Source organism: Coregonus clupeaformis, chromosome 15 (assembly GCF_020615455.1).
Source record: "Coregonus clupeaformis isolate EN_2021a chromosome 15, ASM2061545v1, whole genome shotgun sequence".
Lineage (NCBI taxonomy): Eukaryota > Metazoa > Chordata > Actinopteri > Salmoniformes > Salmonidae > Coregonus > Coregonus clupeaformis.
The window spans coordinates 50,791,921-50,809,522 of NC_059206.1; the positions used below are offsets into that span (position 1 = coordinate 50,791,921).

A 17,602-nucleotide genomic window follows, 5' to 3' on the forward strand; every position below is an offset into this window, starting at 1 on the left:
CGGTAAATGGAGTGATGCACTTTTCTGTATCCTCCTCGGGCGATAGATAAACCTTGGCTCATTGATGGGTTACAATGCTGGAATTCACTCCACACAGTAGCCTAATAAGCGAATTCCACATTGTTTGTCACGTGCACAATGACAAGGACATCAGAATCTGTTGAATTTAAGTTTTCAAACAAACAATATTTGTATTTCAGTATGTGAAATTAAAAGTCAAATCCACGTTTTTCAATGGTTTTGGCTATAACTAATATGTCAAGCTCCAATAAAGTTTGGTTGTTGAACTGAAATAGGTCCATATATTTTTCATATTGAACAAAATATTGTGTCACCTGCTGTCTCCCCCTCCCCGCCCACTGTGTTGGTGGTGTGGTCTAAGGCACTGCATCGCAGTGCTATGCAGTGCTAGCTGTGCCACTAGAGATCCTGGTTCGAATCCAGGCTCTGTCGTAGCCGGCCGCGACCGGGAGACCCATGGGGCGGTGCACAATTGGTCCAGGGTAGGGGAGGGAATGGCCGGCAGGGATGTAGCTCAGTTGGTAGAGCATGGCGTTTGCAACGCCAGGGTTGTGGGTTCGATTCCCACGGGGGGCCAGTATGAAAAATAAATACAAATAATGTATGCACTCACTAACTGTAAGTCGCTCTTGATAAGAGCTTCTGCTAAATGACTAAAATGTATTTTAAAAATGTGTAGTACAGGGTTTCCCAAACTCGGTCCTCAGGCACATTTTGGGTTTTGCCCTAGCACTACACAGCTGATTCAATAATCAAAGCTTGATGAGTTGGTTATTTGAATCAGCTGTGTAGTACTAGGGCAAAAACCAAAATGTGCACGCAGGGGGTGCCGAGGACCGAGTTTGGGAAACCCTGTTAGGGTGCAATAGGGTTCAAAGGCGCTCGACTGCATCTGTTCTGCTCTCTTGCGCATGCTCGCTTCAGATGGGACAGTACTGTAACAGCGGTAAACCTCTAAGCGATACGCCACAACTCATTTTATTCTCTCAATTCAGAAAATTAAATAGTTACCAACAAGTGGCAAGGACGATAAATAGTATTTACAAAGACATACATTAACATGTCGCGTAAATGTCATGTTCGTTTCTTTTCAATTTTGTCGTTGGAAAATCAGGAATCAGTTTTGAGTGTTGTTTTATCGAGACGAAGAAAGCGCATGTGAGGTAGTCTACTCTAGTCAGTGGTACAGTACAATGTGCAAACCCATTGAGGACATATTTTATCAAGGCAATGATCATCAACGGACAATGGATTGCACTCCTGTTTACCTTTCTTATAGGCCTAAACACATTATTTTGTAATAGCGAAGAGGCATCTTGCCATGGAGCTTTTGATATTTATTTCGTTTTAGATAGGTAAGTATAGCCTACAGACTAAATGCAAGATGTAGTTGATATAGAAGTTACTTGTGTTTTTTATGGTAAAGTATCTTGAATGAACACGATTCTATAGAATATATCAGGTGTCAGATTGCACCATTTTCTTATCAAGTTTTGTGTGGAAAAACTCAGATATGTAACAAGTAGAAAAATACTCCTGTAAGTAGTATTAAAATGACTCAAGATCTATTTCAGTCTGTCTAGTCCTTGTATGGGTTTGTTTGGTTCTGGTTAAGGGAGTGTCTGACTGTGCTCTACAGGTCTGGGAGTGTGCATGATAACTGGGGAGAGATCTACGAGTTTGTGGAGCAGCTCACCAACCGCTTTGTGAGGTAAGTGAATAAAGTCATACTCTCTGGTCCAAGCTCTGTGTATGAGGTGAAATGAGCAACTTGCCTTGAACACTATACATCACTTTCTATCAGTACTATGGTTAACTTTACAATCTGAATCATGAAACAGAAGACTGGGACAGAAGAATGGGCCCATTTTAGTCAAATAATGATTTACCAAGGACATACGATATTTACACAGTGAGGAATCAATAAAGATAAACTGTAGTTAACACACTCATGTGAAAGTGGGGCATATCCTTTTCAAGCAGTAGGCAATAGGCATTTGATCAAATGTAAGTCCACCGAACACTTGGATACAGTATGTGGGATTCTTTTTAAACATAATAGTGGGGTACTAAATTTAAGTCCAGAACATTTGGCTGAAACAGCTGGCTGTGGTAACAACTGTGTATAATTGTAATTTAGGAGGAAAGGGTTAGCCCCAAAGGGTGTAGTCTTTTAAATACAAAATGACCAGTAACTTCTTGGTGTTTGATCCAATTCATCCCTTGGTTTTCCCCTGTTTGTTTTAGTCCGAGGATGAGAGTTTCCTATATAGTTTTCTCATCTAGAGCGGAGGTGATTCTACCACTAACTGGAGACAGGTACAGACACCCACACTCTCTCACTTATTACAGTACAAAGCATGTCTTGCTCTCTCCCCCTCTCTCTCTCTCTCTCTCTCCCCCGCTCTCTCTCTCTTTTTCTCTCTTTCTCTCTCTCATTCTCTCTCTCGCTCTCTTTCACACACACACACACACACACAGGCAATCATAATTTCTCAGATAGCAAATTCATATTTCCTATTTCTTTGTAGATATGAAATAGAGGAAGGCTTGAAAAAGTTAAGCGAAATCAGACCGGCTGGTGAAACATACATGCACGAAGGCATGAAGTCGGTAAGCATATTCTATTTTCTTTTCTATTCTACTTTATATTTTTTGTTGTTGGACTCTTTTGTTGTACATTAAAACATGGCTTCCCCCATGTAGGCTTCAGAGCAGATGAAGGCCCAGGTCACACGGTCATCCAGCATTATCATAGCTCTGACTGATGGGAAACTGGAAGTCTATCCTTATGATCTGACCGTAAAGGAGGTAATACCATTATACTAAACCGTGATGAGTAATAAAATAGTACTTACTGTAAGTGCTTTGAACTCTTGACTAGTACGCAGCTATTTTCCATGAATTAATCTAGCTGTCCTCTCTTTTTGTTGTAGGCAAACACTGCCAGGGAGTTTGGTGCGAGAGTGTACTGTGTTGGTGTGAAAGACTTTGATGAGAGCCAGGTGAGTGTTTTTAAGGATCTGTTTTTGCAGTGCTCTCACCTTTCTATCAATTGAAGGCTGCAGAAGCACACACAAAATGCACACATTGCAATACACTATTTTGTTTACATTGAAATCTCTGAACACTGCCAAAGTCCATGTTGAATCCATACTGGAACTACTAATGGGTACCATAATATTGGAAGAAAAATGAGCATACCAGTTTTATGATTTGATCGTCTGTCCGTCTCAAAGTGCGTTAGCGGTCTGGATAGGAAGTCAGTTGTACTGTAATCATCTAATTGGATCATGCTAGCCTGCTTCCTGTTATGGTTTCATTACATTAGATCAGCCTTTGAAACCAGACCGGAAAACATCAAGGGAGGGAGGGCTGTGTTGTAGATGTACAGAAAACAGTGGGAGGGAGGGCTGTGTTGTAGATGTACAGAAAACAGAGAGAGGGAGTAATGTACAGACAATGAGGGCAAGAGCGCTATGTTGTACGTAGATGTGGAAAGACAATCTTTCAGATGTTGTGTAATTTCATATGCTTTTTTATACTGTACCTACAGCTTGTTGGCATTGCAGACAGCAAAGACCAAGTATTCCCAGTGCTGGCTGGATTTCATGCACTCAAAACCATTGTGAATTTGGTGAGGACAGAATAATTAAATACAACAATATGTCAAAATAAATGTTAAGACACCATGTCATTTACCTTATCATTATTTATATTTTTCACAGATTTTGAAGCAATCCTGCACAGAAATATTCAGGATAGAGCCCACTAGTGTTTGTGTGAATGGTACGTTGCAAACAAATAACATTGTTATTTGTTTGTGCCCGAAAATCCTAACATTGTGCCCCTCTATAACATTCTAGAATCTTTCAACATCGTCCTGAGAGGATATGACTTCACCCGTGGGAGGAGCCAGGATGGAGTGATCTGCGTTCTCACTGTCAACCAGGAGACATACAGTTAGTATACCCCAAGCTCCATAATGCATCATATTCTGCATTCCAATATTGACACACCTACCTACTGTAAGACTGCAGATTGACAATAACCCCCCTAATAGCGTTATACTACATTCATTCCTGTTTACCAGATGCCACAGTCGTTTGTAGCTGTACACCAAACAATCCTGTTCCTCAGGATGCAATCTACTAAATGTCCCCATGGAAAGATTTTCAACACTCTGTTCATTATGTAGCCACACTAATGAGGTACTGAGGGCATGGACTGAATGTTGGGTTTCACTATTTAGCCAAACCAGAGAGAACAGAACAGTGTCTTATTTAGTAAGGTCAGGGAACATTATGCAGCTAGCTGAGTACATGGAGCTTGTATCTGTCTTATTGCTTAATGTAGAACACAACACACAAGGTCTCTTCACTGAGAGGGCATTGAGCTCACACAGCTCTTTGTCTCTCTCTCTCTCTCTCTCTCTCTCTCTCTCTCTCTCTCTCTCTCTCTCTCTCTCTCTCTCTCTCTCTCTCTCTCTCTCTCTCTCTCTCTCTCTCTCTCTCTCTCTCTCTCTCTCTCTCTCTCTCTCTCTCTCTCTCTCCCTCCCCTCTCCCCCCGCCCTCCCCCTGCCCCAAGATGAGAGACCCAGTGTGGTGCAGGATGGCTATCTGTTGTGTCCAGCACCACTGCTGCATGAAGTCGGGCAGTAAGTGCTGCACTCAATTCTCTCCTCTTAGAACTTCCTGTATCCATAAATGGCCTGTGAGCTACTGAGCGCGCTCAGTTGGCCAGATCAAAGGAATGTAATGTTGTCTGTTGGTTGCTGTGAGAGCTGAACCACACAGCAACCCAGACGCTCCACTGTCAGAGACTACACACACTTCCATTCAGGGTGGGTAGTGGGTTCGACGGGTAACAGTTGTTCATCACTTTATAAAAGCAAAAGAAAGAACTTAAAATAATTAAAGTATAAAAATAGAATAAAGGTCTGGTGGTGACTGGAGAATGGCTGCTGTTCAGCCCTGTTCCATTACGGTACCCTGCCTGGTTTCTTTAGAAAATGTGACCGAATAGGCTGAACCGATGTGTAGTGATGAGACACACCAAAATGGTTTGGCACACTATCATTAAAACAGCTTTGAGGAAGATGTTATATGTGAGACTTTGTGACCCTGTGTTAGTGTTTACCCTGCCCATCAGCATGCCTATTGGCACAGTGCCTTGGCATTTCAACGGTTGGTCTGCCAGACCGATACTTTAATTAAGTTTGACCTACTTTGTTAGTATCTCTCTCTCGCTCTCTCTCTTTCTGTCTCTCACACACACACACACAAAGCAATAATATAGAATTGTGCTGGACTTTCTTTCCCTCACAATAGATCGATAGATGTGCTGATCAGCTTGAACAACGGTCAGTCCTACATCTCAAGCCCATTCACCATCTACGCTACAACTTGTGTGAGTATCAGTATCACAGACAACACCAACACTCAAAACAAACGGCCTCACTCCACTTCCATTTAGTTCGGTCCGTCCTAGTTCACCAAAGTCTAGTCTGATGGTCCATGAAATAACATTTGATAGAAAGTCACACATCATCTGATAAAGTCTGTTTTGTGGGCTGCTTTGTTTACCATGTCTCCCGATGCAGTCTGATGGGACAGTGGTGCTGGTGGTGATCTTAGTTCTACTCCTGCTGCTGGGTCTGGCTCTGCTGTGGTGGTTCTGGCCGCTCTGCTGCACTATTGTGAGTGGTTCAACCTCCTCCAGGACCGACTGTATGATTTAATCCGTTTTCAGTTAATACAGTTGTTGGTTGAGGTGTCAGTACATAGTAATTCATTGTTGTATAACTGCTGACTGTTTTATACTGTATATGCTACAGGTGATCAAGGACCCCCCTCCTCATCGCCCCCCTCCTCCTCTCCCTCCTCCTCCAGTACCTGTGAGTGCTTAGTTTCTTTGGAAGTGTTCTTAGAAGTGCCAAGTGTTTTATATCTTTCTCGTCGCACCATTATTGAGTAACTTCAACCCCCCAAAATTCCCTCCTCATAACAGGAGCCAGAGGAGGACCCTCTGCCCAAGAGGAAGTGGCCCATGGTGGATGCATCATACTATGGGGGAAGAGGTGTCGGAGGAATGAAACGCATGGAGGTATGTCTGAATGAGTATTACCCCATTAAACCATTACTTCCTTTCTATTTGGGCTGTACTATATCTTGACAGTGAGTTGTGTCACTTTATTTTGAGTGATGTTAGTTACTCTAAAGTTTTGAATGGTTATTTTGTGCTAAACGAATATAAACGGTACAAAATGTTAAATAACCTACTGTAAACTGTGTTTTAGGTTCGTTGGGGGGAGAAAGGTTCCACAGAGGAAGGTGCACGGCTAGAGAAAGCCAAGAATGCGGTGGTCACAATGGTGGAAGAGGAGGTGGAAGAACCTATCATTAGGAAACCAATGCCTCAGAGACCACCCCCTACCTATCACATCCCAGAACAGTCCAAATGGTACACACCCATCAAGGTTAGTCACCATGCTTTCAGATCCACATTTAAAATGGCTGTCAGTAACTGATTTTGTATATTAAACCAACAAGTTGAGTCTTATTTTATCATCCTCTTAGGGGCGTTTTGATGCGCTGGTGGCGTTACTCAGGCGACAGTATGATCGAGTTGCTGTCATGAGACCAACAGCACAGGACAGGGTAAGGCACCACCTTGTATAATGTATTCAGTCAGTTTACTTCCTGAATTGTTTTCCTAAATTGACTGAATTTAAATGGAATTGACCCTAACCCTGATCGCAACAAACTCATGAAGAAAGAAAGAAAGAAAGAAAGAAAGAAAGAAAGAAAGAAAGAAAGAAAGAAAGAAAGAAATACAGTGCATTCAGAAAGTATTCAGACCCCTTCCCTTTTTCCACATTTTGTTACGTTAGACTTATTCTAAAATTGATTAAATACATTTTCCCCTCATGAATCTACACACAACACCCCATAATGACAAAGTGAAAACAGGTTTTTTTAAATGTTTGCAAATGTATTACAAATAAAAAACAGAAATACCGTATTTACATAAGTATTCAGACCCTTTGCTATGAGACTCGAAATTGAGCTCAGGTGCATCCTGTTTCCATTGATCACCCTTGAGATGTTTCTACAACTTGATTGGAGTCCACCTGTGGTAAATTATATTGATTGAACATGATTTGGAAAGGCACACACCTGTCTATAAGGTCCCACGTTTGACAGTGCATGTCAGAGCAAAAACCAAGCCTCGAGGTTGAAGGAATTGTCCGTAGAGCTCCGAGACAGGATTGTGTCAAGGCACAGATCTGGGGAAGGACACCAAAACATTTCTGCAGCATTGAAGGTCCCCAAGAACACAGTGGCCTCCATCATTCTTAAATGGAAGAAGTTTGGAACCACCAAGACTTTTCCTAGAGCTGGCCACCCAGCCAAACTGAGCAATCGGTTTGGTCAGGGAGGTGATCAAGAACCCGATGGTCACTCTGACAGAGCTCCATAGTTCATCTGTGGAGATGGGAGAACCTTCCAAAAGGACAACCATCTCTACAGCACTCCACCAATCAGGCCTTTATGGTAGAGTGGCCAGACAAAAGCCACTCCTTAGTAAAAGGCACATGACAGCCCGCTTGGAGTTTCCCAAAAGGCACCTAAAGGACTCTCAGACCATTACATTTTAGTCATTTAGCAGACGCTCTTATCCAGAGCGACTTACAGTTTAGTGAGTACATACATTTTTCATACTGGCCCCCTGTGGGAATTGAACCCACAACCCTGGTGTTGCAAGCGCCATGCTCTACCAACTGAGCTACAGGAGGCCTACTGAGAAACAAGATTATCTGGTCTAATGAAACCAAGATTGAACTCTTTGGCCTGAATGCCAAGCGTCACGTCTGGATGAAACCTGGCACCATCCCAACGATGAAGCATGGTGTTGGCAGCTTCATGCTGTGGGAATGTTTTTCAGCGGCAGGGACTGGGAGACTAGTCAGGATCGAGGGAAAGATTAACAAAGCAAGGTACAGAGAGATCCTTGATGAAAATCTGCTCCAGAGCGCTCAGGACCTCAGACTGGGGCAAAGGTTCAACTTCCAACAGGACGACGACCCTAAGCACACAGCCAAGACAACGCAGGAGTGGCTTCGGGACAATTCTCTGAATGTCCTTGAGTGGACCAGCTAGAGCCCGGACTTCAACCCGATCGAACATCTCTGGAGAGACCTGAAAATAGCTGTGCAGCGACGCTCCCCATCCAACCTGACAGAGCTTGAGAGCATCTGCAGAGAGGAATGGGAGAAACTCCCCAAATGCAGGTGTACCAAGCTTGTAGCGTCATACCCAAGAAGACTGGAGGTTGTAATCGCTGCCAAAGGTGCTTCAACAAAGAACTGAGTGAAGGGTCTGAATACCTATGTAAATGTGATATTTCAGTATTTGTTTTATTATACATTTGTAAAAATTCCTAAAACTTGTTTTTGCTTTGTCATTATGGGGTATTGTGTGTAGATTGATGAGGAGAAAACACAATTTAATCCATTTTAGAATAAGGCTGTAACGTAACGAAATGTGGAAAAAGTCAAGGGATCTGAATACTTTCCGAATGCACTGTACTTAACTATCCCTCTACTGCTTGGTCAGTGTCGCACAGTTCACACGTTAGGAACCTTGTCTAGCTCATTAGTGGTCCGAGCAGACAGGCTTGTCAGTGGAGAGGGGATGGGGGCAGTAAGGGAGAGACAAGACATGACAGGTCACCACTCTGTCCACTGAGAGGAGGTGACAGCTTTAGCCATTAACTGTTCCCCCATACCCATATGGGATGGCGTGATGGGAGATGGAGGGATCCTATAGATGAGTGATGGAGCTTTAGCCATTAACTGTCCCCCACCCCAGCCTATACCCATATGAGATGAGGGGATGGAGGGATGGAGAGGTGGAGGGAACTATAGATTAGTATCTCTTCACTGAGAGAGGAGGTGACCGGTTTACCCAATAACCCCCCCCCCCCATCCCGGTCTATACCCATATGGGATGGAGGGATGGAGAGATGGAGGAGGAATGGGGTGGGGGATGGAGGGATCCTATAGATGAGTGATGGGGAGAGGAGGAGAGTAGGGATGGATGTCTATGTTTGTGAGACTGGCCCCTCTGACCCCCTAATGCCTATTAGCACCATTATTCTCTGTGAGGCCTCTGGCCTGTCAAGATAACAAGCAGAGCAGGGCTGGATGTAAAGGAGGATGGGGGGGGTGGAGGGGGACAAACGAGGGGCAGCGTGTGACCTCTGTCCTCTTAACCTCCCTGTCTGTCACGCTGTGTTCGTGTACTTACTCTGTCACACTGTGCTGGTGTACTGTAGGACACGTTAATTAAGACGCTGGACTGGGCATACATTGTCCTGTCATTAACGGAGGTTGGGGACACTGGCCATTTATCTTTTTATTGAGAAAGGTAGGGGTGTGTACCCTCTGTAATTGATGTTAATGTGATTATACTGTACTAAATCTGTTGTAAATTGCTGTACTGAATTTGTTAAAAATATATACATATATTGGATACTCCCTAAAACGTATTTGATGATATATTAGCTGTGATCATGCAGTGATTCCTGGTGGACGGTTTTAGCGGGGCTGGTACCTGCTCTAATCTGACTAGGCTCATGATGGGGGCACCCTTCTTGACAGAATGGGAGTGGCTGTCTGGTCAGCCAGTTATGCTCTTGCACTTGATTAGGTTGATTGGCTAATAGTGATGTCGAGACAACTCGCCGGCCCATTCGCCATCTCCTCCTTACCCATTACAGTCAAAGCCGGCTGCCTCAATTGAGTTCAATTATGATCAATTATTGTAAATGTCAACTCTACGCAGTGTTGTCAAAACAATTTCCATGATATGTCACGTATGCAGTGACTCCATTAGGAGCTCATTTTATCTGAGATACATAAATCCATATATGTTGGAGGCTAATAGGTACATACAGGACCAGTATAATATTGAGGAGAGCTGGTTTGACTTGTTCTAATCTTTAGACCAGTGGAGAGCAGGTCTGAGCACTCTGCACTGTCTATGGAAGAGGCAAGCGGTGAGGCATGAACAATATAATGCCATGTACCATTCTTCATGAGAATTAGGCTGATATGGAGGTGCGGGGGAGGTGTTACTACTGTAATGAAATATAGGATATGTTAGGGAAGGTCTATACTGTATATTTTCTGATAAGTCTAGAATACAGTAGAGACATTTACAGTAGAGACATTTAAACCTAACTGGTCGATATTGTAAAAGAGTGTGTCTTCTCAGTAACTTACCTCGTAAAGTAAAAGGTTTAAATGGAATAAATAAATAATACAGAAACTGCATTTTGTTTTGTTCAGGGGCGCTGTATGAATTTCACCCGAGTTCCCAATCATTAGGTCAAACAAACCATAATCTTTGGACTATGAGGCTATGGAGAGAACAGGGCTATGGACCACGTGCCTAAACATCATCAATGTGCCTCTCTTTGGACATATTGTTTGTTTTTATTTCAGCTTTATTTATCCAGGTTTGTCTTTGGATAAAACAAACCTGTTCGGGAGCGTTCAATAATTTTAGCTTGCTTACTTGCTATACAATCCTCATGTCACGGTTTCATTTATTGTCAGAGTCATATTGTAATTTATGTGTAACCATAGATCAAAGAACATGTGGTAAGAGGATAACTATGTTATTGAGTGCCTTCTTGTTTCTTTTCTTATCAAGAATGAAGTGTCTTTTGCTTGTCTTTTTTATTCAAGCTCTGTTGTTTCAAATGTGATGTTGTAAATAAAAATAAATTTAAAAAAATCATGTGGAAAGTTTGTGAGGGTTTCACTTCCAACTAAAACTACAATGGGTTAATATTATTCCCAAACTGCAGGCTAATCTCGTTCATGTTGCTAAATACTGTAATATAATCACATTGTTAATCTAATCCCTTGACCGAATGCGTATTGTACATAAAAAACTTGTTCTGGCCCCGTGTAGCTCTGTTGGTAGAGCATGGCGCTTGCAACACCAGGGTTGTGGGTTTGATTCCCACGGGGGGGCAGTATGAAAAATGTATGCACTCACTTAACTGTAAGTCGCTCTGGATAAGAGCGTCTGCTAAATGACTAAAATGTAAAATGTTCTGTCTCAGGGGACCAACAGAACAAGAGAGAATAATGTCAGATCAGACTTTTCATTTTTAGGGGGAAACACTAAATAAGACAATTATAATTTTCCGAATGCAATGGGCTTGATACATTTTTTATTTGCATGTCATAAAATGATCCCAAGACAACTATGGACAAAATCCAATGCCAAAACCAAAATAATTGATTTAACATGATGTAGCGATTATGATAGATGCAAAAATCTCTGAAGCTGGAGACTCTTATCTCCCTCTCTAACTTTAAGCATCAGTTGTCAGAGCAGCTTACCGATCACTGCACCTGTACACAGCCCATCTGTAATTAGCCCACCCAACTACCTCATCCCCATATTGTTATTTATTTTGCTCATTTGCACCCCAGTATCTCTATTTGCACATCTTCTTCTGCACATCTATCACTCCAGTGTTAATAGCAAATTGTAATTATTTTGCACTATGGCCTATTAATTGCCTTATCTCCATAACGTACTACATTTGCACACACTGTATATAGATGTTCTATTGTGTTATTGACTGTATGTTTTGTTTTATCCCATGTGTAACTCTGTGTTGTTGTTGTTTTTAATCGCACTGCTTTGCTTTATCTTGGCCAGGTCGCAGTTGTAAATGAGAACTTGTTCTCAACTGGCTTACCTGGTTAAATAAAGGTGAAATAAAAAATAAAACATTTGCACATTTAATATTAAACAATTTAACAGTACTCCTACATTTTCTTATAGGCTAAATTGATATATTTTCATCAGCTACTTTGTATCTATATTTTCCCCATCATTACAGTCTATGCTATGATGTGATCATAAAATCTAATTAATTTGCCTATCTGGGTCATTTCCATCATTTTCATCATATGCATATGGGCCACAAAAAAAGGCTTTCATCAGATCTATGGACCCAGACTTCTTTAACTGCTGTTCATAATCTCCTATTTTATTCAGGCAATTTCTAAAGTGCAGAGAGGGGGTCCTTGGGCTAATTGTAATTTCATTTCTGTGTAATTTACTATAGCTCGGTGGTTATTTCAGAACGGTGTTTTTGATAGCGCACAGAAATCCGCCAGGGAGGTGGGAGAGCAATGGCGGAAGGAGAAGTAATGCTTGATTCTGTTGGCGCTAGTGAAGATAGAGGAAATTAGTGGAATACTGAAACATAAGATTGGAGCTATTGTAAAAGGGCTACAGTTGTAAATCAAGATCAGCCTTGGTATGATAATGCCCCATTCCTTGTTGGAGTGCGATTCATGAGCAAGGATGTTGTTTTGGGAAACCCGTTTACGGTCACAAAGATGGAGAAGTGGAGTCAGTCAGAGTGACCAGGAGTGGTATGATGTTGATTTCATGTGGCAAAAGAACAAAAGGAGAAAGCACATATTATCGAAGCATGAAGTGGAACGCTAGCGGATTATCAGAGTAGGGCACCGGTATCATATCTGGCGTCTCGATGGATATGGAGGCTTCATAGTTTAAGATGAACGTGCCAAGAAAAGTTGATTCACGTCGCTTAACCCGCACTGTGAATGGAAAGTACCTTGTTGACCTAGAAAAAAAAACGATCTACCAACATTAAATTCAGTGTTGGGGAGTAGTGAACTACATGTAGTTCAACTAGTAATTAAATTACATTTTGCAGTAGCTTGGTAGTAGTTTAACTAAATTTAAACTAAATTTGAAACACTTTTTTGGAATTTGTAGTCTTACATTTCACATTTAGATATGATAATTCTTCACTAAGTAGTGTGAATGTAGTGAACTACTTTTCAAAGTAACTTTAGTTAAGTAAACTATATTTTTATTAAGGGTAGCTTTAGTGTAGCTTACAGTGCCTTCAGAAAGTATTTATACCACTTGACGTATTCCACATTTTGTGTGTTACAGCCTGAATTCTAAATGGATTAAATACATTTTTTCTCTCTCACCCATCTACACACAATACCCCATAATGACAAAGTGAAAACATGTTGAACAGCAGCAGCTAGTGGTCAGAACCTGGTACTTTCACACTACTTTATGGAAGATAATGCAAGCAACTTCAATGACTAATTTCTCTGAACAGGGGGGAAAAAACCACCAGATTCACAGGGAATACATTACATCGTATGGAGAAGCAATACTCCAAGCCACAGCTTCAAACTACTTGTCAAACATACAGAAATTATACTGGTTGTTGGGGTGGGATTGGCATGGGGTGTGGTGGGTCCATGGGTGGCTTTTGACAATGTTTTTGAGATTCCTCTAGCCCAAGATGTACTCTTAAGTAGCCTACCTTACTCCTTAAGGTCCAAGAACCTTATATGTTATTTTCAGAAGTAGACTGGCAGCCAAAACAGCCAAATACTCCATCTACCTAAACGTGAATCGATTCTCCATTGTGATACTGTTCTAGAAACATAAAGCCCTTTACTTTCATATCACATATAAATAATTACACAAATGCAAAATGTACACTTACTGTACACTGTTTTAACCGGCTGTATCACAGTTGCAGCCGACAATATTTTTCAGTGACAACATATTTCTGCCGATCTTCTTCCGCTACACACGTGTTCGGAGCATGCTATATAGCTATCTAGCACAGGTGGTCCCTCTGTTTTCCGTAAACACGTGCTGTAACGTGGAGATATGGCAGTGTGGGAACCCTAACCCTATAAAGGTGTGTATCAATTTAACCTTTTGTTTCATGAAAATTATTTATTGCTGATATGAAAGATAAGGTCCTTATGCTTCCAAAACCATAACGCAAGTGATGCGTGTTAATGTTCAGACCGAGCATCGGGGCTCTTAACAAAACTCCCCTGTACAGAAGACACCTTTGACCAATGACTGTTATGTGTAATGGAATGGAACTGAAAGTCCTGATCAAGGGCTAGGATTCCTCATGTCGTACTCATTGGTAGGAAGAAGTTTAGTCCAAATCGGATGTTGGGTACTATATTAATTGAATGTTATCGAAATCCTATAGATTAAAATGGCCAATTTGTGTACAATCAATTACCTTAATTTCTCAGTGATCAGATTATATTTCAACAAAATAATGTTTTAGGAATGCTAATTGTATCTGTTACCAACTACAGAAACGATTTCCGAACAATCGGAGATAGTGGGTGTCAATTTTCTTTCTTGTGCTTTTTGAGGTGGAATGACCCAGTGTGAAGTTATTGGTAGCTTGGTAAACTATATTTTCAGAGTAGCTTCCCCAACACTGGTTAGATAACAGTGAAACCTTAGTGCCATGCAATAACTTTACCCTGTTGGGTGCCCCTTTCATTTTTACAGCCTTAAAACTGTGCCAGAACTGTGAAGTCTGATGTTCCGAAATGCCTCATAAACTCCTAAAGTTACACAAGAGTACCCATTACATTGAACTGGGGAGTTACCAGTACTGGCCAGTTCTGGTGCCAAGGGGAATCCGCCTGTACACATTTGAACAGATTACGTTATTCTTGAAAGAAAACCCCTACATTACAGATGGATACAGAGCACAAATCAATTTATTAAAAAAATTACATGCGTTTTTCTGGATTTTTTTGTTGTTATTCTGTCTCTCACTGTTCAAATAAACCTACCATTAAACTTATAGACTGATCATTTCTTTGTCAGTGGGCAAACGTACAAAATCAGCAGGGGATCAAATACTTTTTTCCCTCACTGTATATGTAATATGACATGACTTGTCTCTCTGTTTGATTACTATCAATGAATGAAGAATGCCTAAAGGAATATCGTTGTTGGATTTATGTCAAGAGAATATGATATAATTTGCCTTGACATGATAATTTACTTTTACTTGTAGCTACAGTTTTTAGAAAGTGCCCTCATCCTCAAAGTTGACTATAACCTATTGTCTTCTCCATCCCATTAAATGCCTTCCAGAATATAGCCTCATTTTGGCATATGAGGATGATATTTTCTCTAATCCCATTCTATAATCTGACCTGCCAGCGCAAACCGAGGGACTATAATCTACAACCATTGTTATTTTTCTACAGCCACTAATTACAAGTTTGTAAGAAGGGGTTTGAGCTGTCAGATACTCCCAACTCAGACAACAAATCTCCAGATTAGACAGTTTTGCCTGTGATAATGACAAAAAACATCTCTTTCCACGACAGTCTGTTGGCAAAACATTGCAGAACCGCATTAGGCTTTACCATATGCGAGTCTTGGACCTAACCTGAATCTGTTCTTTTAGAGAAAACCCTATGGGACAATATCACACCTAAAACAAAGGGCCAAATTAAATCCGATCGCGTTTTGACCGCTATCACGTTGTAAAGGCAATGTTCCCATATTCGCGGAGACCACATTCACAGTAAACACTGCATATGTCTGCTCAATCGGAAATTACATTTAAATGTCAATTGTGCTATAACGCGGATCATCCTCAGTCCGGATTGAATCTAGGCCAATGTAGAACAGTAGCCACCTGTGGGAGAATATCATACCTACAAGAAAGTAAATAAAAATAGTGATACATCACAATACCTCAGATCTCTTACCTCCTTTATGAAAGTTACATATGCATACTGTACAAAGTCATATTGTGATTCATGTTTAAGATCAAAATGGCATAACTGTTTTCTTGAGTGGCTTTTTGTGTATTTTCTTATCAAAGATGAAGTGTCATGTCTTTTTGAGTCAAGCTCTTCTTTTTCAAATTTGGTGTTGCAAATATATATTTTTAAAATCTGTCTGTGGAAAGCTTGTACTAATGAAGGGTTTCACGTTTATCTAAAACTACAATGGGTTATTATTCCCAAAACTGTAGACCTATAATCTCATTCAAATTGCTAAATGCTAAATGCCATAATATAATCACAAGAAAATGCTAATCCAGAAGCGGCAGTCCTAGTGGCCGGGGACTTTAATGCAGGCAAACTTTAATCCGTTTTACCTCATTTCTACCAGCATGTCATATGTGCAACCAGAGGGAGAAAAAAAAACTCTAGACCACCTTTACTCCACACACAGAGACGCATACAAAGCTCTCCCTCGCCCTCCATTTGGCAAATCTGACCATAATTATATCCTCCTGATTCCTGCTTACAAGCAAAAACTAAAGCAGGATGTACAGTGACTCGCTCAATACGGAAGTGGTCAGATGATGTGGATGCTAAGCTACAGGACTGTTTTGCTAGCACAGACTGGAATATGTTCTGGGATTCATCCAATGGCATTGAGGAGTATACCACCTCAGTCATCGGCTTCATCAATAAGTGCATCGACGACCTTGTCCCCACAGTGACCGTACATACCTTTCCCAACCAGAAGCCATGGATTACAGGCAACATCCGCATTGAGCTAAAGGCTAGAGCTGCCGCTTTCAAGGAGCGGGACACTAATCCGGACGCTTATAAGAAATCCCGCTATGCCCTCAGACGAACCATCAAACAGGTAAAGCGTCAAAACAGGATTAAGATTTAATCCTACTACACCGTCTCTGACGCTCGTCGGATGTGGCAGGGCTTGAAAACTATTATGGACTACAAAGGGAAACCCAGCCGCGAGCTGCCTAGTGATGCGAGCCTACCAGACCAGCTAAATGCCTTTTATGCTCGCTTCGAGGCAAGCAACACTGAAGCATGCATGAGAGCACCGGCTGTTACTGATGACTGTGATAACGCTCTTGGTAGCCAATGTGAGCAGGACCTTTAAACAGGTCAACATTCACAAAGCCGCGGGGCCAGATGGATTACCAGGATGTGTACTCAAAGCATGCGCAGACCAACTGGCAAGTGTCTTCACTGACATTTTCAACCTCTCCCTGACCGAGTCTGTAATACCTACATGTTTCAAGCAGACCACCATAGTCCCTGTGCCCAAGGAAGCGAAGGTAACCTGCCTAAATGATTACCGCCCGTAGCACTCACGTCGGTAGCCATGGAGTGCTTTGAAAGGCTGGTCATGGCTCACATCAACAGCATCATCCTGGATACCCTAGACCCACTCCAATTCGCATACCGCCCCAACAGATCCACAGATGACGCAATCTCAATTGCACTCCACACTGCCCTTTCCCACCTGGACAAAAGGAACACCTATGTGAGAATGCTGTTCATTGACTACAGCTCAGCTTTCAACACCATAGTGCCCACAAAGCTCATCACTAAGCTAAGGACCCTGGGACTAAACACCTCCCTCTGCAACTGGATCCTGGACTTCCTGGCGGGCCGTCCCCAGGTGGTAAGGGTCATTCATACAGTGTAGACAGAGTGTAAACCACAATGTTGTCAACAAAGTGAAGCACACCAGCACCACATTTGATGTTTATTCCATGGCCAACCATCCCTCTATCTACCGCTTAATCCACACTATGCCTTCCATGGAGTTGCATTATTTTCCAGAGTACAGTTAGAGAACGAGGTAAAGTAGGTTTTACAGTGCATTCGGAAAGTATTCAGACCCCTTGACTTTTTCCACATTTTGTTACGTTA

The 17,602-nt window shown here is 41.7% G+C and overlaps 1 protein-coding gene across 1 annotated transcript; it reads left to right on the forward strand.

The window, feature by feature from the left end:
• Window positions 1-920: 920 nt before the first annotated feature.
• Window positions 921-10,829, forward strand: antxr2b (ANTXR cell adhesion molecule 2b). Its single transcript, XM_041898987.2, has 17 exons — window positions 921-1,376; window positions 1,661-1,732; window positions 2,269-2,340; window positions 2,553-2,634; window positions 2,728-2,832; window positions 2,958-3,026; window positions 3,578-3,658; window positions 3,750-3,810; window positions 3,888-3,983; window positions 4,609-4,678; window positions 5,352-5,430; window positions 5,624-5,719; window positions 5,858-5,917; window positions 6,031-6,126; window positions 6,320-6,499; window positions 6,600-6,680; window positions 10,376-10,829. The coding sequence occupies exons 1-17, from the start codon at window positions 1,252-1,254 to the stop codon at window positions 10,412-10,414; spliced, it is 1,464 nt and encodes a 487-aa protein (XP_041754921.2). The 5' UTR covers window positions 921-1,251; the 3' UTR covers window positions 10,415-10,829.
• Window positions 10,830-17,602: the final 6,773 nt, after the last annotated feature.